Genomic DNA, 22,188 nt, shown 5'->3' with positions numbered 1-22,188 from the left:
AGGTAGCCCGCTTATTAATCCAATCCATTGTTGATACTTCCAAATTGCTGGTTCAATTTGTTGCAAAAACTTGCTCAGTCTGCCATCAAACAAACTTGTTCGTCTAGTCTTCCACTTCTCAAAGATATTCTTCAACATGCCTTCATAAACCAAAAAATATTTTTATCGAGAAATGCCATTCGATTCTTTTTTCAAATATTTGATTATAAACTGATGTGTTACAATCTCATGTCATTTATTGTTTTAGTAAATAAATACATAAATTAATGTGTGGGATCGTACCATATCAATTTAGAACCAAATTTTTAAGAGAGTATTAATAAACCTAAACATTTTCTTTATCATTACATGGGTTGGTTTCTTTTTAGTTTATATACAAAAATGTTTGCCTAAATGACAACGAAGATTAACCAAGATGAACTAGGGCCTAGCAAGTAATTATGCATGAAATTCCAGTCTGCCCCATAAAACTATCCTTAGTCACCCTCATTCATTAGAAATATGTTTTTCAAATCATACTTCTAGGATTTTTGAAACTAATGAGTTTAATCTCTTCTCAACTTGTGGTGGTGTGTTTGCTATTAGAGCAAATTATACGTATATCACAGCTTATATGGAGAGAGAGAAAGGGATTGGCTTCGACAACTCTTTTTTTATCAATGTTTAAATAATTTTATTGAAGTATATGAAACACGTGTTACATTTTGAGTGAACTTAATGTAATACGCCGATAAATTATTGGACGAAAATACTAATGATGTTTATCAAATGAAATTGGGTACCAACTGCCATCTATTTGATGTCAAATACATGTACAAAAAAATAATTAACCCAAAAAGAAAAAAGAAAACTAATTATCATTGCTAGAAGCCTAGAACCGAACCACCATAGGTGTAACGGGGTACCCAACTCACTGATGTAGACAATCCAACACCCCTCCTTGCCTCTAGCTTATTAACAAAGGAACAAAAACTTGAAACATGCTCTGAGCAAACGGCTCCATCTATGTTATTAGCACCAAGGAAAGATCAGTAAACTCAAAGTCATCTCAGCTGAGACCCACCAGAGATAGATCTTCCATTATCGACTGTAAGTAAAAGCGCTGTCAACCATTCTCTTTCTACTTCAATTTCATCACTTTCTATATTTCTTTCACAAACCCACTTGCTTTCTTGCACTGATTTCAAGATCTGAACAGAAACTAAGGGGTTTGGGGGATCTGGGTGTTTGGGTTTTTTCTTGAAAGATCAAGACTTTCAAGACAAACCCATGAAAGAGGCGAATCCAAGCGCTGAGCCCATTGGGCAGAACCTGATAAAACTGATTAGCAATCTGTGTTTCTCAGTGTTTGTGTTCTCAGTTCTCATATTTGCAGTAATTGCCATCACCTACCAACCCCCAGATCCATGGCTGGAGTCTGCTCCAGCCCTGACCAAGCTATTCACCGAGTCTGAAAACGCCACCTTCAAAAATGACAATTCCATCCTCAAAACTGGGGAAGATTTGCTTTTGGCACCCGCTCGGGCGGTGTCGCCTGCAAACAACCCAATCACTGAAGCGGTGATCGAGCAAACCGAAGAGAAAATCAACAATTCGACCCCGAAATCGGAGTTGGGTTGCGATGAATTGGGGCAGGTGGTGAATTGTTCGGACCCGCGGGTTGTGATTGCGGTTGAGAAGTTCAATTTGAGGGTTTTTAAATCCATTGTGTTCTTGGAATATCAGACCCCAGTTAAGGGGTCAAAATCGAATGAGTGTGATGTGGCATGGAGGTTTAGGAATAAGAAGGAGAAATCTTGGAGGAAGTACAGGGATTTTAGGAGGTTTAAGATTGGAATTGAGGAGAATTGTACGTATAAAGTGGTGCAGGCGGGTGCATGGCATTCTGGTATTAATGCCCGGCGGCCCAGGAGTAGAATCAGTAATGCCACGAGGAGGGGCAGTGGGAATAATGCAAAGCTTGCCCCACCTGTCCGGGATGAGGAGATCAATGACACAATCCCAAGTTTGGGGTCAGCGATGAATTTCAACAAGGGGAGGTACTTGTACTATTCACGCGGAGGGGATTATTGCAAGGGAATGAATCATTACCTTTGGAGTTTCTTGTGTGGTTTAGGGGAAGCTATGTATTTGAATAGGACCTTTGTGATGGATTTGAGTATATGCTTGGCAGCTCCTTATAATCCAAGTAATAAAGATGAGGAGGGAAAGGATTTTCGGTATTATTTTGACTTTGAGCATCTTAAGGAGGTGGCATCGATAGTGGAGGAGGGTGAGTTTTTGACAGGCTGGAAGAAATGGAATCGGAGCCATAAGAGGAAGTTGCCTATTAGGAAGGCCGTGAGCCATAAGGTGACGCCAATGCAACTCAAGAAAGACAAGAACACAATTATATGGAGGCAGTTCGATGCTCCGGAGCCAGAGAATTATTGGTATAGGGTATGTGAAGGGCAAGCTGCTAAGTACATCCAGAGACCGTGGCACGCTCTGTGGAAATCAAAGAGATTGATGAATATTGTTTCTGGGATCAGCGGGAGAATGGACTGGGATTTTGATGCGGTTCATGTGGTTAGAGGGGAGAAAGCACAGAATAAAGAGCTTTGGCCTCATTTGGATTCTGATACAACCCCTGATGCACTCGTTGCAAAGCTGAAAGGGATGATTCAACCTTGGAGGAATCTGTATGTAGCCACCAATGAGCCATTTTACAATTACTTTGATAAATTGAGATCTCAGTACAAGGTGCATTTGCTTGATGATTACAAGGAGTTATGGGGAAATACAAGTGAGTGGTACAATGAGACGACGGGTCTAAATAATGGACGACCGGTTGAGTTTGATGGATACATGAGAGTTGCAGTGGATACTGAGGTCCTTTACAGGGCAAAGACACGTGTGGAAACATTCTATAATTTGACCAAAGATTGCAAGGATGGAATTAATACGTGTTGATGAACAGGTCGAGCTATCCCTTAATGCTTTTTTACTTGAATTGATGTCTTTTACTTTTTAGAATCAGTTTCAGAATGATACTTTCTGTCAATTCTGGTTTCTTTTCTGTATTTTTTTTTTTTTTTGACATGTCCGCACAAGAGGGGGGAAGAGGGAGATTCGAACTAGTGACCTCTACTTTATTAAGCGTGGTCCCAACCGATTGATCTACCTCTTGGGGACTTCTTTTCTGTATTTGAATGTTCTTTTATTGTATTGATGATCTTTATTTATGACAAGCCAATATCTGTACTATTTTATGACAAGCCCCTGACCAATGAACTCTCCCAGTCCAAGCTTAGCAAAAGAATTCCCCATTTGGTTCTTTACCATATGGGATGAGAACACACTTTACTGTGAAAGGGAGAGAAAAAAAATCAGGTAAGACAGAGGAAGAAAGAGCTCTATAAATGATATTTCTACCATCAATGAAGCTCATGTTCCTTATTGCATGTGCACCGGAATTCGCCTCTTAGATGGGATGACAAACGAAGATAAAGGTGCTTTCTTTTTGCCTATGTAACGGGAGTGGGATATGTTTTCCCTGTTGGCTTGTGGTTACAATTCATGTACTCGTGTCTATCTTTCAATTCATTTTTGGTGTCTATGAACCAATGATGCCTGTGTTGGTTAGCCTTGTAACATTTCTTTGTACTTGTTGTAATAGGGGTCGGATACATAATTAATGAACAACATTGGGTACCTTCCCTTCCCTTCCCGGGAGGAAAAATCCTTAAAATGGTGGTGACAATGTAGATACCTTCCAAGCATTTGTTTCACTGGTGATTGTGTTTACTGTGATTTATATTATGCAGGACGATATAAATATGCAAAAAGTCCAATAGATGGGCTTCAACCATGTTACAGCTTACAAATGGTTTGTTGGCAAATCAAGTACTGTTCTTTATCTTGCTATTTTCTGCGGATAGAGATTCTCATCAATTTTGTTATTTAGATTGCTAGCAATTCAGACAGTAAATATGAAAGTCTCTATGAGGTCTATCCGCCCGAGTAGATCTTGAGCTATCCACCTACTTGCTCGGATAAGTGGGCTATATAGGAACTCTCCCATATTTGATAGAAATCCAGATCCGTTTTCTGCTTTGTCAAGAACACTCACAGCCCTTACGACATGTTCAATCTATATATTTTTATTCCTTTTAGGGTAAATATAACTATATAAGCATTCAGTTTGCGAACACAATTAATCAAGCACAAATCACGAAAGGGTTGCTGCTCACAAGTTGCACATGTTTCCGTTTGGAATATCAATTTTCTTTTATTGTGTTATCTGCTTGCACATGCAATTCAAACAGCCACTTGGAAAGATGTTCTTGCAATAAGCCCTTCCCTTGTCCTCTTGGAGGGCAAATGAAAGGGATCAGCTACAAACTTTCAGTGTGGTTTTCTTCTATGTTCCAACTTTGTCTTGGTGCTACTTGATCATGAAGAAGTTCATATTCCTGCAGAAACGAATGAATAACTTTGACTCTTGAAGTGATATAAGAGAAATGATATGTTGATCAGATGCCTTGGCTTGCTTAACACATTTGTTTGATTTTGATTATGGAATGTGAGAAAAACCCAATTCAAAGTAAAATAATTATGTCAACAAAGTAAAATAAATGGTCTGGGAACTGTTACCACTTCTCTTTCTATTTTCTAGAGAGAAGTTTTCTCATCTCTCAAAGTAGCGATCTCTCTCTCTCATTGTGAGATTTTGCGTGGGTGTCAAACGATGTCGTCCCTGATTAATAAATCTGTGGCTTTCTTGTACATTCTCTCTCTGCACATTCTCCTCTACTTCTTTATAGCAGCTATCTTGCCTTTTGGCCAACTGAGAATATAAAATCCGATGTCTCAAGTGCAACAACTGTTGGCCAATCTCTCACCAAACATCGAAATAGAGATCTTATCCACTAGTTCCACTCCAGTTAATCTCAAAGCAACCCTCACATTGTGACATTCAAGTTTCCTCGTTGATGCAACACATAATTATCCAAATAACTTATCCTTTGGGCTGTTTCAAAAACTATCAACTTGACGACTCTTTTCTTGGTTTTCAGGCTGAGAAAATATTGGGCCAAGCCTATTCAATAGCTTATTTTCAGTTTCCTTTTAAAATAAAAATAAATAAAATAAAAATTATTGAACCCTATAAGGATTTTATTAGGGCGGTTGTATGGGGTCTCCTCCCTCCTCGTGTATCTTTTTTAGTTTTAATGAATTTTATCTTTTTCATTAAAAAGTTACAAGGGCGGATCTTTTCCACTATTAATCCAAACATAAGAAAGAAAATGGAAGTAATTGGGAATACTTTCAAAAATTTTATAAGAAGCGGCACACTTAGCAAGCTGATGATCACAATATTTTCAAAGAAAAAATAACTCCATCAATTTTTTTCTTCTTCTTTTGGTCAAGTGTTTCAGTAATTGAATATCTTTTTTGGTAGTTTCACAAGTAGTAGAAAATTTGGATTAGATTGTTTGTCATTCATGTTAGAAGGAAAGAATTTTAGTACCTCCATCCTCTGTATCAGCTCTCGAGCAGTCTTTGCAGATATAATAATGTTCCTAGCAGATGGCTTAATAAATCCTTCTTCTACTCCTTTGTCAAACAATCCCAGCAAGCAATCATAATATCCATCAACATTTAAGAGACCCACCTGTTTTTTGCAACCAAAATATGAGTGTAATGGGGGTTTTAATAGAACATAATTTGTTTGTGTCTAGCTTTAGAGCTTAATGTATGACAGCTGGCCAAAAAAAAATATATGTCAAAGGAACCTTTAAAGTCAAGAGTCATTTTTTTTTTAAAAGAAAATTTTGTGCAATGAAGCTACCCACTGCAATGGGCAAGTACTCAAACAAGTGGGGCCTAAATGTAGTGGACAATCTCATTGCACTAGATTCCGGTCCCCTTTTCCCAGTTCCTTAAACCTGTTTTCGCAGCGAAAATACGAGTGTAATAATTTATTTGTGTCAAACTTGTAACCTTAATGTGTGACAAGTGACAACTGGCCAAAAAAGAGACGTTAAAACCTAAGGTGAGAAACAATTAAAGTCAAAGATCCATTTTTCTAGACAAAAATCTCGTGTAACGAGGTTGTCCATTGCAATGAACAACTACTCAAACAATGGTGGAGCCGAAACAACCTCTGACCTAAGTATTACATATGCAGTGGACAACTTCATTGCAATGGATCCCGGCCCTCTTTTTTCCTTGTTTCTTAAACCTATTTGTTTTTTACCAAAAAGGTAAGCTCACCCTCATTGGACTTGATCTCTTCCTTTTTATTGTCCTATTGTTTTTTTACTGAAATAACAAGCTCCCTCTCATTGGATTTGATCTCACCGACTTTATTTTGATGTGTACTTTAAATCTTTTTTTATTTGAATTTTGATTCCATACATTGCATGAGAGTGACTGCTGTGACAAGAAAGACACCATAAACTACTTTGTCAAAGAAAAGATTAGGTTAATTATGGGTCTAAAATGGGTGTTAAGTCTAATCCGTTGCCATCCCTATCACAATTAGGACAGCTGTCGAGTTCAAGGGCCAGATCTTGCTAATAACCTCATACAGCTATCCAACTCGTGCCCAAATTAGTTGGCCTGATTAAGAGATTAAACAGTTTGTTTTAGTCAAGAATTGGGATTTGGGAGAAGAATTAGAAACTAATGGTTTCCAGCACCAACATGTCTTTGTTAATCTCTCTCTCTCTCTCTTCTGTTTAATGGGCCAAGCACTCAATGGAATTTTAATGGGAAAAGTGGAACTTCTACCAATGGTGAGGAGCTCTATAAAGGATCTAAGTAGACTTTTTGTTTCAACCTAGAATGAATAGTAGGATTCGGTTTCCAACCAAACAGCTTTCGGGTTGTCTATCCACTTGCTCAGTCTGTCGACCTTTGTAGGAGTTTTATTATATTTATTGTCTAAATTGCTAACAATTTGAACAGCAAATTACCGAAGATCCAAATCCTAAGTAGTATTTGTTAAGATGAGTAGATTTTGAAAAGAACATTGAGGAATTGAAATGTCGGACAAGCATTTACTCTATGACAATATTCGTTTTTTATTATGATTTTTTTTTTATTTAGTGTTAAAAGTATTAGTTAAATTATTAAATTTATTGTTTCCTATCCACTTAAATTTGTTTTGTAAAGTCAATCAAACCCCAAAACCATTGCTTAAAAAATGGCTTCTACCTGAGTAAATTTTTCTGATCGCCAAAACAGGCGCCAATATAAATGGTATTTTTTTGCACATCTTATAGTCCTTACGATTTCGCAAGTAAAAAGTGCATTTGAAAATATTTTGTTTAGGAGTGTATTTTTTAAAAATGACGGTTTGAGAACATAAAAAAATCTACACTTTCAAATTGTAGTAAAGAAAATGGGTTTTTAAAAAACGTACGATTTTAAAAGGTTGAACTGCAATTTTAAATGGTAAACCGCGATTTCACTAAACGTTTAACTATCTTTTCAAATCACACATTTTAAAACCGTAAAAAAAAAATAAAAAAAAATAAAAAAAAAAAAAAAAGGACAACAAAAAACGAAGTCAATTAAGCACTATTAATTTTCTGGAGAATTGATTAGAAGTTGTATTAAATGCAATTAATTCTATACCTTCAAGTTGCATCTTAATAAACTTGAAATGTGAACCACCTTGATTCTTTTAAATCACTAAGTCAAATCTTGATCAAACAAACAAACAATGTGAATTGAGTGTGATTAACTTATATGTATAAGTTAAGAAGAAAATTAGTTTTAAAAAATAAGTGGATTGGCAGTAGGGAAGATTCCTCAACCTATTATAATATTAATGCCCTTTTCGGGGACTTGAAGGAAATAAATAGTTTAATGCTATTATCAAATGTCACTACTACTGGTTAAGAGAAATAATCATTCATCTAGATCTCCTAGATAGGGTTGTGCGTCACATGACTTCATGCCCTTTTCCTCTAAAGGAGATGGCCTAATCCAAGTGTTAGCAAGGGTAAAAATTGTACTTTACATTCTTAAAGTAACGTATTTTAAGTGATTTTTAGAACTTTAAATATATGCACCGAATTTTCAGTACTTTTTAGATGGTAAAATGTTTTTAGTAAACACTCAGATTTGATTATCTTAAAAGTTTAAACTAAATGCTCGAATTTGATTATCTTAAAAGTTTAAACTAATAGAAAGAGTAAATTTAATTATTTAAATGAATATTTTAAGAAAACCCTTAACTTAATTTAGAACTTGTGCATGCATAGTAATTAGAGGCAGAACTTTGGAGAGGAGAAGCAATTGAACTTACTGGTTTGTCATGGATTCCAAGCTGAGACCATGTTATCATCTCAAGCAACTCTTCCATGGTTCCATACCCTCCTTCATATTTACATAAATATATAAGAGTTAAAAGAAAAACAGGAAAAGTTGTATTAATTAATATGATAGCAAATGAAATTATTTTATGTGTTTTCTTCATTTCTAATCACGTATATCTGCATACCAGGAAGAGCAATAAAAGCATCAGCTCGAGAAGCCATTTCAGCCTTCCTTTCGTGCATATCTGATACAATCAACACCTCTCCCACTGCATGGCCAGATATCTGGGAAAAAGTCTTAAAAGTAAGTAATCACAGCCACACAAGAGAGAGAGAGAGAGAGAGAGAGAGAGAGATGTTCATACCTCAAGTGGAACAAGTGCAGTTGGGATAACTCTAACCAAAAATGGAAAAAGAAAAGTTCGAGTAAGAACAAGATGACTATAGGAATTTGTCCAAATTTCTTGGTGTATATGTATAATATATGGAAATATATACAGTACTAGAAAGAGAGTTGGAAAATACATTTAACTACAATCAATAAATAATAAAAGGATTCCAAGTATTCTACAATTTGTTCAACACTAAAAAGCAAGTTATATGTGTTTATTTGCTCCCCATTGTTATCTCTTACCCTAGAACATGACATCCACCATCAAAAACAGTCTGAGAAACCATCCCCATCAGCCCAATACTCCCTCCTCCATACACCAAATCCATCTTCCTCTCCACCTGCAAATCACCTTTTTAAAACCCTCAAAGGAATATTTGAAAAGCAGCCATTAGTGGTGCTGTGTGTGTGTGTGTGTGTAAGAGTGAGAGAGTCGGAGAGAGAGAGAGAGAGAGAGAGAGAGAGTAGTTACCAATTCTCTTCCAAGATCAAGAGCTGCATCACTGAATATCTTTCTGTTCCCTGAATTACTTCCACAAAAGACACAGACCCTTTTGAATTTACCCATTTTCTCTTGACCCCAAACAACTACAGAAAATATATTCACTATACAATTACAAAGTCCTCTCATAAGTCTAGACATTAATATATATTATATATTACTATAATAATATTAAATGATCAAAGTAGTATATGCGTAGGACGTGCGTGACACGTGAGAGATCATGTTCATGGCCCATATGAATCAAAATAATGCAAGTTTTTTTTTAGTCAAAGGGGGTTCTCTCTTTCTTTCCATCTTTGTTTTCTTTATCAGATTTGAGTTGGTGGGTGCTCCAATAATAACTATTCACCTGCTCGTGATGCAGGGGGAGGTTCATCTCGTCCTTGGATTTGGATTTTGGAGCATCCCATTAGATGTTTGTGTTTGGTGGTTAGTTCGTATCAATAAAGGTCACTTCACACACTTTTTTTTTTTTTTTTTTTTTGGGTGCTGTCATATTGTCCCTAGGCCCTCCTATTGAGGTGGCAGAACAACAATTTTTCTCTTTTCTTTTTTCTTGTTTCTTTTTCTAATTGATGGGCAAATATATTATCAAAGAAAAAAGTATAAATAGTACTTTATTACATACTTTACAATCAGCAACACAACTGCAAACATCTTAGTCTCAGAAAACCAGATTTTATCCTTCAAATCATCACAAATTGTATGAAACAAAGACTATAGTCATTTCTAGAGTGCCCTCCATAGATTCTAATGTTCCTTTCAGTCCATATAAGAAAGATTATGTATAGACCAAGTAGCATTAATCAAGCTCCTGCTCCTCGAATTTGTCTCTAAATCCCACTAACAATTACTCTGCCTGGTTACTGGGCATAAAAATAACACTCTCTGTCAAATTCTCTTAGGAGCACTACTTCTATAATGCAAATGATCATCTCTACTCTGCAATACCCCTAAAACAGAAAACACATAACACATGCATCACCATTAAAACCCCACTGCAACTGTACGACTCTGAGACGCACTAACTGTATCCCACGCTTGCACAATGCCTTTACAATTAATCCAACGGGGTAATCACAATCTGTTTCACTCAACATCCTTAGGTCCCATCAAGCCCTCCTTGTGTTGCAGTGCCCCAGATTTGGACATAAGTTACACAATACTCCAAAGGGATTAGTCATAATTAATTGAGGTTCTTCGTAATCTTTATATAGCTAATTAGATAATCCTAGTGCATACCCAAATGGGACTCAACATACACCTACATAGGAGTGGCAATTCGTGTTCGTGTGTTTAATTCAGGTCATATCAAGCCATAAGTATAAGACTATATAGATCAACTTTAAGCCGACTCATTTAATTAGACAGATTAGACCCATCAACTCTAACCAACTAATTTTGTATTGGGTTCGTATCAGGTTTGTGGGTCGTGTAAAAAATTGTTAATCCTAAATATCGGCAAGGAGCCACCCCTTGGGTGGTTAGGAGTGGCCTGCATATGAGATTATATTGGTCAATCTTATCCCGATCCATTTAATTATACGGGTCATACTCCTCAACTCTAATTCACTAATTTTGTATTGAATTTGTATCAGATTTGCGAGTCATGTCAAAAATTGCCAGCCCTACATCTCACAACACCTTTGCAATCCAATTCTAGGTATAGCAGCATGACTGTCTCCCTTTTTTTTTTTCTTTTTTTTCTTTTTTTTTAAATAATCAACTGTCTTTAGTTGATCACAATCAACTTTTTATTATAAGCCAGACAATGAACTTATGCTTAGGAATGACTTTGGAGTACCACACCAGTTTCCTCCAAGCAACAGTAGGGATAGCTCCTCTTATAGCACTAAACCCATATGGCAGTGCATGAGCTAGACCAGGTAGCATGATCTTCTAGACCTAAATGGCCTCTCAGAGCTTATATTTAATTTCCACCACTACATCTGATCTTGTAGCTGGCCACGTCCAAACACCAGAAGATAGTACACTAGATAGTAGATAGATTAATATGAAGATGGCTACCAGCCCCATAAACTACTCTAACACCATGCTTTTTAAGCAGAGGTTCATTGGGGTGCCAATTATCATGGCACAAAAAGATTGATTCCCCAGTGTCTTTATAAACTTCAAGAAAGGGTCTTGCAAGTTCTCTGATTTCCAAAATTTTCCTCCAACCTCAAAAGCATTCACTAGCTAGGTTTATTGACAAAGTTGATAATTTTTCCTCTTAATACAAGTCCTTCCTCAGCAAACAAGCTAGGACCAAATGTGCCTCAAAACAGAGGTATTTTTTCAATTTAGCAGCCTTCTAAAACCAAGAACCCCTTCATTCTTTGGGAGACAACCTGCAGTCTAGCTAACTTTTGCATCACTTGCCTCCTCATCTGAACTAGACTACTATAAGTACTGAATTTTTGCTCAAGTTGTTTGATGATTTTCTTAAGAAGAATAAAAATAGATAACCAGTATACTTGAATCTCATATAGCCTAGATTGAATCAACTGCATTCTGCCTATAAATCAAACCCTCTTGCCCTCCAAGATTTGATCTTACTAGAGATTTTATCTAGTAAAGGCTTACAACTAGTTTTTAGAAAGTTTGCTAGAAATAAGGATGCCAAGATAGTTGATAGAAAAGCTTTCTTTCTTTAAACCCAAGAATTGAGAGGAATTAGTTTTTGTTTGCCACACTTTTTCTCCAAAGAAGACTTCATTCTTACGACAGATCAGTGAACTCATTTAAAACATGCCTGATGGATTGTGATAGAAACCATATCAGGATAAGACAAAGTCTTAAAGTCATCCGCAAGCTAATTAAGATGAGATATAGGAGGGCAGACACATCTTTGATAGTGAAATTTTGTCGGATTGCTTGATTCATGAACTACTGTGTTGTCTTCAATCTAATACCCTTTGCCTCAAACCCTTCAAACAAGAAAAATATCCCACCAACCTTCCATTTAAAGCAATATAAAACACCTTTGCAACACAAGTTGTTAGAAAAATAGCTTTCTTTCTAACACAAGTTTTCACCCCCATTTCTGTCTGGTTGGTGCTATAATTAAAGCTTGGCAAAAACAAACAAAAAAAATCTTCTGGCCAAAATCTTAGAAATATTTTGTTAAAGCTTTTTCTTTTTTCTTTTCTCTTTTCAAAACAAATACATTAATAACAAACCTCAAACACAAAACATTCAAAATTACTTTCACTTTTTTGTCACATTAGTATATTTTTCAAACAAAAACCAAAAAGCATCCTCCAAAAAAATATTAACAAACCAAGCCATGCTTATATATTGTATTACAGCAAGAGATTGGCCAGTCTCCCATACAAGAAAGACTAGGAATCTTTGGGAAGTGTGATGATATATAGTGGTATTAACCTCCCTAATTAACTTTCCATTCAGAAAGAAAGACATCACTGCTTCAATCACTTCTAGGCCAACAATAGTCTTTAAGCTTTCTTAAAGAAATAAAAAGGTATATACCCATCTGGTCATGGATTTTATTTAATCATGCTTTACAAGTATCTGCTTCACAGAGTTCTTTAATGTCCTTCTTTTTCATCATATATAACTTGGCTTTTTTAGGGGATGATGACCTAAGGGGATCATAACCCTCCCCATGCACATAAACCCTCTAGGCTCTACCATTAAAAAAAAAAATGTAGAATCTCAGCTTGCTTTATACAGTTTCCTCAGAAGTTACATACTCAATATATATAATCGTTTATACTTTCCAATTATTGTTTGGCAAATTCAAATTGGTTAGTACAATCTAGTGCGTCGTCAAAGAAAGAATGATATTAGAAAAACTAGTTAGAAGCAAGTGAAAGAAGAAGACTGATCATGAACTTATTGAATAGCGTCTCCAATTTAGGGCAGATAGTTTTTTTACATGACTCGCAAACTCGATATGAACCCAACACGAAATTAGTGGATTATGATTGATGGGTATGACTTATTTAATTAAATGAGTCGAATTAAGGTTGACTTATATAGTCTTATACTCATGTCCCAACATGACCCAAACCTAACACGTAACATAAAGGTTAACAGTTTTTAACACAACTCGCAAACCTGACATAAACCTAATTATTAGCGGGTTAGTGTTGAAAGGTATGACATGTTTAATTAAATGAATCTAATTAATTAGTATTGACTTATATAGTCTTATACCCATACATCGATATGATCTAAACACGATATGTGAACATGAAATGTCACTTACTCGCTGTCTTGTTCTTAGACTCGATATCTAGACATATTTTTTCCTTTAATTGGTGAGTAGTATTGGGCATTATGTTCCATGTACACTCTCAGTTGATCGTACTAGAGATCAACCCAAACACATGTTTATTTAGCTTCTTTTTTTTTTTCTTTTTTTTTTGGGGGGGGTATTGCCGTATTGGTACACTTGTAAATGATGCCTAGCTATTTCATCATCCATGATGTAATTATGATAGGCATGGCCATGGTATAAAAATGGGGTTTCAAGCGTGCGTTAAAAGTGATGATGATGTGGGAGCCACAGTGAGCCCACTACTGATTGATTCAAAAGATCCCATGCTTAATTATGTTGCTTCAGTAATCATGTCGATTGCTATTGGTGAGATCCACATTAACTAGTAGGAAGCAGAAAGACACCAAAAAATAATCAGATCAACCATTCTTTTGGTATCGGTTTATGCAGAGTGCGACCAATATGCTTTTCAAACCTTCTTTCTACATGACTTGTTGGTGGCTCCAACATGGATTTTTGGAAAAAACCCATTAGTCGGAAAAGAATCTGAAGACAGTAGAAACAAAAACCAAAAAAAACTTGCCCTTTTTTCTGTCTTTTTCAATGGTAGATTGGTCCATGATTTTGATTGTGAAAGATACTATATTTTGAAGGTTCTTGTAATCAAAGCCCATTTTCAAGAAATCTTATAAATTTCATGCTTCTAATTTTTGAAAACGTCCTTCTTCACATGTTTAAACCTTTTTGCATGTACGTGTTCAACCAAATACAATCTCTGCATATCTCAAGAGATCTCATCCACAATAAGGAGCAGAACCCAAGCATATTTACTATTCAAGAGGCCTTGCAAAATACAGGTGACAATTCATGTTTACGTCTTGGATTCAGATCGTATCAAAACATGAATATCAGACAACCCTCACTTGACCCATTTAATTAAACGAATCAAGACCATCAACCTTAATCAATTAATTTCGTGTTGAGTTCACAAATTTTGTTAAAAATTGACGGCCTTACTAGAAGCAGCTTCTTGCTTGCTTGGAAACATGTCTTTTCATAGTTCCTAATCACATATTCAAGTCCTTGAACGTACAAACTACATCTATTTTGTTCATATGGTCACCAAAATTGTTAATTTTATGCATGTTTATAACTGTGCTTAGTAGATATCCTTCAAATAGGACTGCAGAGTTGCTTTTAATCAATTAATTATACAAGTGATTCACGTAAAATTGACCAAGTTCAAGTAGCATCACTTAGCCAAATTTGACATGACTTCAATAATTGAAGGGTCCCTCCACCATAAGCTTTTTAAAATCATAATAAGGTGCATCTAGAAAGCAGAGTCTTTTATCCTTATATATATACAGGGATGACTATAAACCAACCAATGAATTTGGTGCATGAGACTTTAAGAAATTGCTTATTGGCAAAACTTCATATAATATTAACAGAAAATAGTCTTACAATATGTAATTACAAAAATTTGAAGATTTAAAATAAAAGTGGTCCAAGTCTAAGCATTCTAAAGACTTGGTAGTCAGGTTGGCCGAAATGCCACATTTTTCAAGCATACCCCCCCACAAAAAGAAGTGCTTAGCCCCACGCTTGAACATATATTGTTTAAAAGGGAATGTGGAATTTGATTAGCAGTGCCTTGAGAAAGGATAAGACAGAAACACTTTGAACGCACTAAGAAACAGCAACAAACAGACATGCCACTGGATCAGACAGTCGTGGAGACACTAGCAGATGGGCGTAGCATGGCGCGCCACAAATGACTCGACAAGTGGATTCACAAGATGAGGTGCTTCGTCCTTTACTCCAGCCAACAAATCATTAAAGTAAAAAGTTATTATCAGCAAAAACATTACAAGGTTCATATGCAAATCTGAATCATGAGGGCTATAGTTAAGTAGGGACAGAGAAAAGGGCATTTGTTTCCGCAATTGGTTTATAAAGGATGTTGCATTGATGGAACACCAGAAACCAGTGATTTAGAGTCAACAGAGTGGGAGGTGCATAGAAAATTATGTTAAGAAGCCCAACAGCCCCTACACCTCAAAACCTTTAAATTCATTTCAATTTTATTGTCAGGCACTCTGTCTCCTACTAGCACTCGTTTGAACAGTAGTACAGGAGAGCCAATTGGTCAGATGACGACTTCTTCTCCTAAAAATGGGTTCTATGTTCATAAACACCACGAAATTAAGACCTCCACATGTGCCTGCTTGTATGTGTAGGTCAGCGGGTGTGTGTGTGTGAGAGAGAGAGAAAGAGACAGAGAGAACCTGGGGGCAGTGCCCAACATTGGGGAGGACAACAAAGTCTTCTACAGAATCAAAATTCCCATAGTTTTTTCCAAGCTCAATGGGTTCCCATGGATCCTTGTCACCCCATGCTATTAAAACAGGACACTGTAAAGAGGAAAAAAACAAAATTAAAAAGAGGGTCATTTTCCAGTGCTCATCCAACTTAGATGGGTCCTGGGAGGATGGCTTGGATACAAGTCCTACCATTAAGCATATTTCTTATTGGCATGAAGTGGCTGCTCACAAGACTCGAAACCACAACTTGGGACAAGTAGGATAAGTGGTTAAGATATAATAATTCAGTTCAACAAACTGACCTTTACTTGAGGCAGAAGTTCCTCAGGAAGAGGGCCACCTGAGTAGCAAATAAACTCCAGAAACACCTCTGCAGCACCAGGTTCAAGTCCTGGATTAAGTATCTTCTGAACTAGTTCCTCTGTGACTTGGGAGGTATCATGGTAACACTGAAATGCAATTCGTCAGAAGTAAATGCAACCAACAAGGACATGGCTTGATTCATTCTTTTCATTTAAACATGCTAGTTAGAATATAGGTCTTGGACAAGATTACATCCCCAGCGTGAGACTCACCGCCAGTTCTATCATCAATTGTCTGTCTATTATCACTTGTAATTTGTAAATCTTTTTTGTTTCTAGAATACCACTTTTGACTTGAAACACCACAGCATCTCCAGAATCTCAACTCCAAAAGTGAAATCTTATATGATTTACAAAATTTGAGGTTCAGTTTTCAAGGAAGCCTTTTGTTAAGCAAAAAATATGCAGCATGGTAACTCAAAGACAGCATACTCAAGCATGTCCCACTTATAGCATGTATTGTCTTTTCCCATACATACAATTGGCACATCCATTTATATGCATAGACAAGCTTGCCAACTTGTCAAATACTTGCTACACTTTTCCACCTATATGCATAAAATCATTTTACTTCTTGTGGAAAGTCAAGAGCTCTAAACTTCATGACTTTTCTAGCAAGGAATCAATGATGAAGTCATAATACTGGAGTGAAGTGAGCATGTATGTCAATCAGATGACTGCGGATTGAGAAATCAAACCTGACAGGTTGTCAGATTAAATCCAAGCTTAAAATGTAAGGACCTGATGCTTATGAGATTAGGTTCAGTGTCAACAATGTTTCAAAGCTTAAATTCAGATTAATCTATAATCTTAAAGCCTGATTATTACTGGCCTACACCTCTTCCAAGGAGAACTTATGGCTCCAACAAAGTACAACTCGAACTCAACTTGGCCCATGGATTGTCGATTATGTTCCCAGTTTCACTATTTCTATGCTACTATTCCATTTCAAGAGGTGAAGGAAAAGTGGAAGGAAAAAGAAGAAGAATTAAAGTACCACTAAATGTTGATGACTTAAACCACCATCTGTAGACCCAATCACTTATCCCCCTATAGTCTATTTTTTAAGATGAAACCATGAGGGCATAACAAACAAAAGAGAAGAAGATTCTGGCCTTCTGGAGGATTTGGAAGTTTTCACAACACTTGAAAACATTGCATAATCAGTGACATTTAGGAGTACGTGATGAAAATTTCAAGTAAAATTGTGAACCTTACGAAATTTTGGTGAACTTTGGTGTGTTGAACTACCATAAATTGGTTCTAGATATAATTCAAATCAGTCCTTCATATCATTAGCACTAATTCCTAAAATTAGAAATATCAATTATGATATAGATGAGTACCTGGCTAAGAATACTCCTCACAGATTCTGGTGTGGCAACAGTTTTGTAGAAATACTTTCCCAAAGCAGTATTCCTGACACGACGACATGACTATATAAAGTCTACAGATCCTAAAACTCTGATAGTTGATACAAAGAAACTATTGGTCAAATTTGTACCTCAGCAAACTCTGGAATGATCTGATTAGAGGTTTTCCAAACCAAGGCTGCTTCGTAATATGAAGCATGCGAAGAGATATATTTAGAAGGATAATGCCTTTGCAGATCTGTGGAATCATAACTGCTGCCTGAAGACCAACAACTCCTACATAAACACCAGAAGAAGAAATCTTTGAGGGTATCATACGATCAACCTTAAAAAATTTAAAATTACGAATGGTGTTATTTAAATCACAATTTATTCCAAAACATAGTATTAGAGCAGAGATCCTGAATTCGAATCCTGTCACAGCCATTTACTCCTCATTTCAATTAAATATTCCACGTGTTGGGCATTATCTATTAAAATAGAGTATAAGAAACAATTATGAATTGAAAAAGAGAGGAAACCACAATAAATAAGCATGTATAGCACTTTATGGTTACAAACTATATATTATAAAGTTAAGCTTGTAACACGTGAACATGACAAGAAAGGAAAAGAAAATATGCACTTATGAAATGCCACAAGAAATGAAACTCTTTAAGCAGTGTATGACCAAAGTCTATCCAGGACAGGCAAGATTTTTTAGCATTCATCTTATGATGCAAGCAATTTCCAATGGCATCAAAGGGGTAGCCTGCCAGCATATTTCACAATTAGCAATACAAAGAAGGATACAAGTTCCTTGTATGAGACTTTGTAAGCCACTTTGGTTCAAATTTTGCACATTTCAACCGGAAAGTCAGAGATGATCTAGATATTTATATGTGAAGAACAGGACATATATAGCAGAGCTATGCATAAGAGGGCTTACTTCATGTATATCTATTTCTTTTACTTTAGATGGTGTGGACTCTGATTTGATCCATGTATTCAATCCCACCACTGAGGTACTCAATTGACTTGTCTAAGTATGGGTGGAATAGCTTAATGTGGAGGGTGCATTACATTACTTTCAAACGCAAGTAAAAGCACTATAACAAAATAAAAACTAGCGAACCGTATTAGACTCAACTGAAATATGGTTCTAGTTGAATAATTAGCACTTAAAAAATAAAAACAATTCTTGTGGTTCTTATATTTGAAGAAAATTTCATGAAATTTAAGTTTAGTTCTATGATTGCATATTGCTCAAAAATAATTTGTAGAGCTGCTAAGAGATAAAAGGATTTACAATAATAATAAAAAGAATAATGTTTAAGCTCAAGGCTTATAACCACGGATTAATTCATAAGCAAAAACATAAAAAAAGGTGGTCACCTCCAATGGAATTGCATATAAAGAATGCTTCATCCTTAACCACATCAGTGCAAAACTCATTTAGTTGGGTAGCCCATGTTTCAAATGTATAATAGTTGTCTCCAACTTGCTGAGGATTTGGTTTATCAGAGTATCCGTAACCAATAAGATCAATAGAATATACCCTGTGTGATTTTCCCAGAACCGGAATATTTTTCCTCCAATGGTCACTGCAACCAGCCAGAATTGAGTCACAAGTACTAAAAGACATTAAAAATAGTATCAAATAGATTGGATAACAAAACTTTGGAGCAATCAACATTTAATATATTGAAACATGCATAAACCTAGAAGCTAAACATGCAGATATTTGAAGAATGAAAATTATAAGCAATACATTACCAAACATTTGCAAGGATCCAGTAGGGTAACCAATTTTTAAACACACTTCCCTATCCTGATATGTGCCAAAGAATATTTATTGGTATTTGTGGGTACTAATCGCGATTTAAGGTCCATACTCATAACAAATAGAAGGCATTGTATTTAATAAGTAAAGTACCATGAATGCCACTGATATAAACTGTTATCTGTAACCCAAAACAAGCAGATGTGCTGTGCACAGATGCAGAGAATATATAGTGATGCACTCTCTTAAATCTGTCAATGAATACTTTGTTCTACGTCTCTGATAATTGGGTTTCTCTTGCAAATGGCCTTTGGACCAATGGCAGTAGCCCTATCATTATGAGTGGAAGGACCAGGTTCGACTTCTAGTGATTAGCGTGGGAATAAACTAAAAAGATTAGGTTTATACCCAAAAAAATAATTGAGTTTCTTTTAAACTTGAGTTTACTTTCTTAATTCTAAACATTGAATACTAATCACACTTTAATATTTAAATAACATAGAAAAAATTTTAGGAATAAGTATGACAGACCAACACTATTGCACCAATCGTAATTCCTTGTCATTTTAGATGTAGCAACTTGTACATTTTATCCATTCTGCTCCTTCGTTTCAGAGCTACTTAAAAAACCATAATTTGTTCTAATTTCTTATGGTCTTTCGAACTAGTTGTGAACATTTCATGAAAAATTTGATTACTGCATAGCTCGGTGTGAAACCTAATACCAAGTGGGACCATCACTACTGTGATTAATCTGAATGATTTTAGCTATGATTATAAAACTCCTTTTGTTTTATGATTCTCATAGCTACGATTATAAAATTTTCCCTTCAACACTGTATTGAGCTCCATCCATGGTTCAAAATTGAACAAGCTTCACAACATAATCCACTACCAGAGTATTTGACACCAATGGCGAACCATAAAATCATATACTGCAACTATCTCAATTTTAACTTCACATGCATGCATCAAAACTATAGTAATTAGTAGGAAAGAGAGTATGCATGCAATTAGTACATGAATTTATATGAAAGATGAAGTATTAGCAATTTGTGCATTTAATACCTATAGCAATTAGGTGTCTGATAATGAGAAGCAAAATATGATTGATGTAGACCTGTTTGCTCCAAAACCATGAATTAAAACTAATGCAGGGCCACCGTTCCCAGAATACTGATAGCGAATAGAATAACCCCTCCAGTTCCACATACTACAAGGCAGAAAGATATTTCATCACAAATTCAGATAAACATAATAATTGACTCCCCCATAGAAAAATAAAAATAACGCAAAAAGGATACAGAATAAGAACCCCCATAAAGTGGGTAACAAATTACATGAAATAGGGGCAAAGCTTTCTGGCAAATGGGTAACAAATTATATGAAATAGAAGGCTCATTTCCAGACCCAAGATTATCACTTTTTACCAAAGAGAAATCTTCCACCAACTAGAATAGACAAGACTATCGACAGACATGCTTCCTCATACACGGATGAGGTCTTGAAATCCCAATGTTGGAATCTTTTATGCTCACACGTGTATACTCAACAGTATTTGAACTTAATTTGCTATAGTTAAACACAATACACATATGCACATGTCTATTTCTAGGAAACCAAACAGAATCTAACAATATTCCAAGCTAGTTTCAAAAGAACAAAGATTGAAAACCATTACCGGCTTTGAACTTCCATCTTGGGGTCACTACTCCCCGCCGTTTCCTGACTAGAAAGGCCAATCTCTTCAACCTGATCGTTCAAACGAGAAAGTACAACAAACCCATTTGTACTAATTCGATGAAGCTTCGAAAATCCACGAAGAATTGGATATTCTTGGAGACGGGTTCTGCCAAAAGTGGTTGATGACGCTATAATCTTCTTGTTTCTTTGAGAGGAAAGGAGTGGAAAATCTGGTTTTGATAGGGGCAGTATAGAGGAAGTAGTGCTTGCCATAGCTCTGAATCTCTAATAAGAGAAACAGAGAATCCTCGGGAGTGTTGAGTGTGTACAAGAGAGCTCGCATGAATGGTTCCTTCAATCTGTAGTTAGAGGTTAGGGAAACTGGGCACTGGTTTCATGTTCGGTATTTGTCCACGTAGCCAACATACGGTTGTCCTACGTGGCATGTCTCCCACTTTTTCCACGTTTTATGTTTGGTATTGCTACACGTAGCCAACATATACTTGGAATTGCTAGGAATGGTTTTACCTTTTAGACAGAATAGTCGATAATTTCAAGAGAATGCATAGTAATCCGACCACTTCTTTTAATTATTTTACTGTAGTTCTTAAGATTCGACCTTTGTTAGATAAGGGTGGTTGCGGAACCATCTTCTACCACTAGGCGTAGACAAATTTACTGTTTATTGACTTTTGGCCACTTACTGATCGATAGCCGACTGATTTTTACAGACACCAATTAACCAATGGGTGATAGGTGAAACCTTTTTTTTTTTCTTTCGACAAATTCGCTTCGATAGGCGAAATAAAATTTGTTAACCGAACCGACTTTACCGATCGACTTCGCTGACAATTTTCAATTTTTTTACATACCGACTTTACCAAACCGACTTTACCGACCGCATATCGGTGTCAGGACAAAACTTTGGCGGAATAAGTCGATGAAATTTTTGACTTTACCGACATTTTGACGAAACAAAAATTTTTCTACCAACGCCTAGCCCTATCTACCACAATAGAAAGATGGTTGAGTGGCCATCCCCGCCCGACAAAAGAAAAAGCTCATTTGGGCTTTTATGGCTCAAGCTATAATATAGTAGCCCATGTTGATAATAATGAGAGAACTATAATTCTCATAAATATGATATAACATTTAAAATTATCAATAAATCAAAATTTAATAATAATTATTTCAAATTCATTTTAATCCCCTTTATATCATTACTTG

The 22,188-nt window shown here is 36.0% G+C and overlaps 3 protein-coding genes across 3 annotated transcripts; 1 reads left to right on the top strand and 2 right to left on the bottom strand.

The window, feature by feature from the left end:
• The first annotated feature begins 940 nt into the window (after positions 1–940).
• SUB1 (calcium ion binding protein) lies at positions 941–3,230 on the top strand. Its single transcript, XM_059573441.2, has 2 exons — positions 941–1,089; positions 1,199–3,230. Exon 2 carries the CDS (start codon positions 1,270–1,272, stop codon positions 2,950–2,952), a length of 1,683 nt encoding a protein of 560 aa, XP_059429424.2. The 5' UTR covers positions 941–1,089; positions 1,199–1,269; the 3' UTR covers positions 2,953–3,230.
• Positions 3,231–4,106: 876 nt separating this feature from the next.
• Positions 4,107–9,602, bottom strand: LOC132164018 (putative cytokinin riboside 5'-monophosphate phosphoribohydrolase LOGL1). The gene is made up of 7 exons (XM_059574426.2): positions 9,176–9,602; positions 8,947–9,044; positions 8,678–8,708; positions 8,498–8,597; positions 8,303–8,373; positions 5,513–5,656; positions 4,107–4,454 (listed from the first exon to the last, which is right to left on the bottom strand). The coding sequence occupies exons 1-7, from the start codon at positions 9,344–9,346 to the stop codon at positions 4,377–4,379; spliced, it is 693 nt and encodes a 230-aa protein (XP_059430409.1). The 5' UTR covers positions 9,347–9,602; the 3' UTR covers positions 4,107–4,376.
• Positions 9,603–14,873: 5,271 nt separating this feature from the next.
• LOC132164554 (alpha/beta-Hydrolases superfamily protein) lies at positions 14,874–21,333 on the bottom strand. Its single transcript, XM_059575086.2, is given in 9 exon segments — positions 14,874–15,210; positions 15,212–15,271; positions 15,746–15,871; positions 16,084–16,230; positions 17,490–17,562; positions 17,648–17,792; positions 18,891–19,099; positions 20,399–20,491; positions 20,960–21,333. Coding segments are annotated over 9 exon segments (1,158 nt in total). The 5' UTR covers positions 21,235–21,333; the 3' UTR covers positions 14,874–15,180.
• Positions 21,334–22,188: the final 855 nt, after the last annotated feature.

This window comes from Corylus avellana, chromosome 8, assembly GCF_965113065.1.
Source record: "Corylus avellana chromosome 8, dhCorAvel1.hap1.2, whole genome shotgun sequence".
NCBI lineage: Eukaryota > Viridiplantae > Streptophyta > Magnoliopsida > Fagales > Betulaceae > Corylus > Corylus avellana.
The sequence above is the reverse complement of the archived record's forward strand: the minus strand, read 5'-3'. Positions and strand labels throughout refer to the sequence as shown.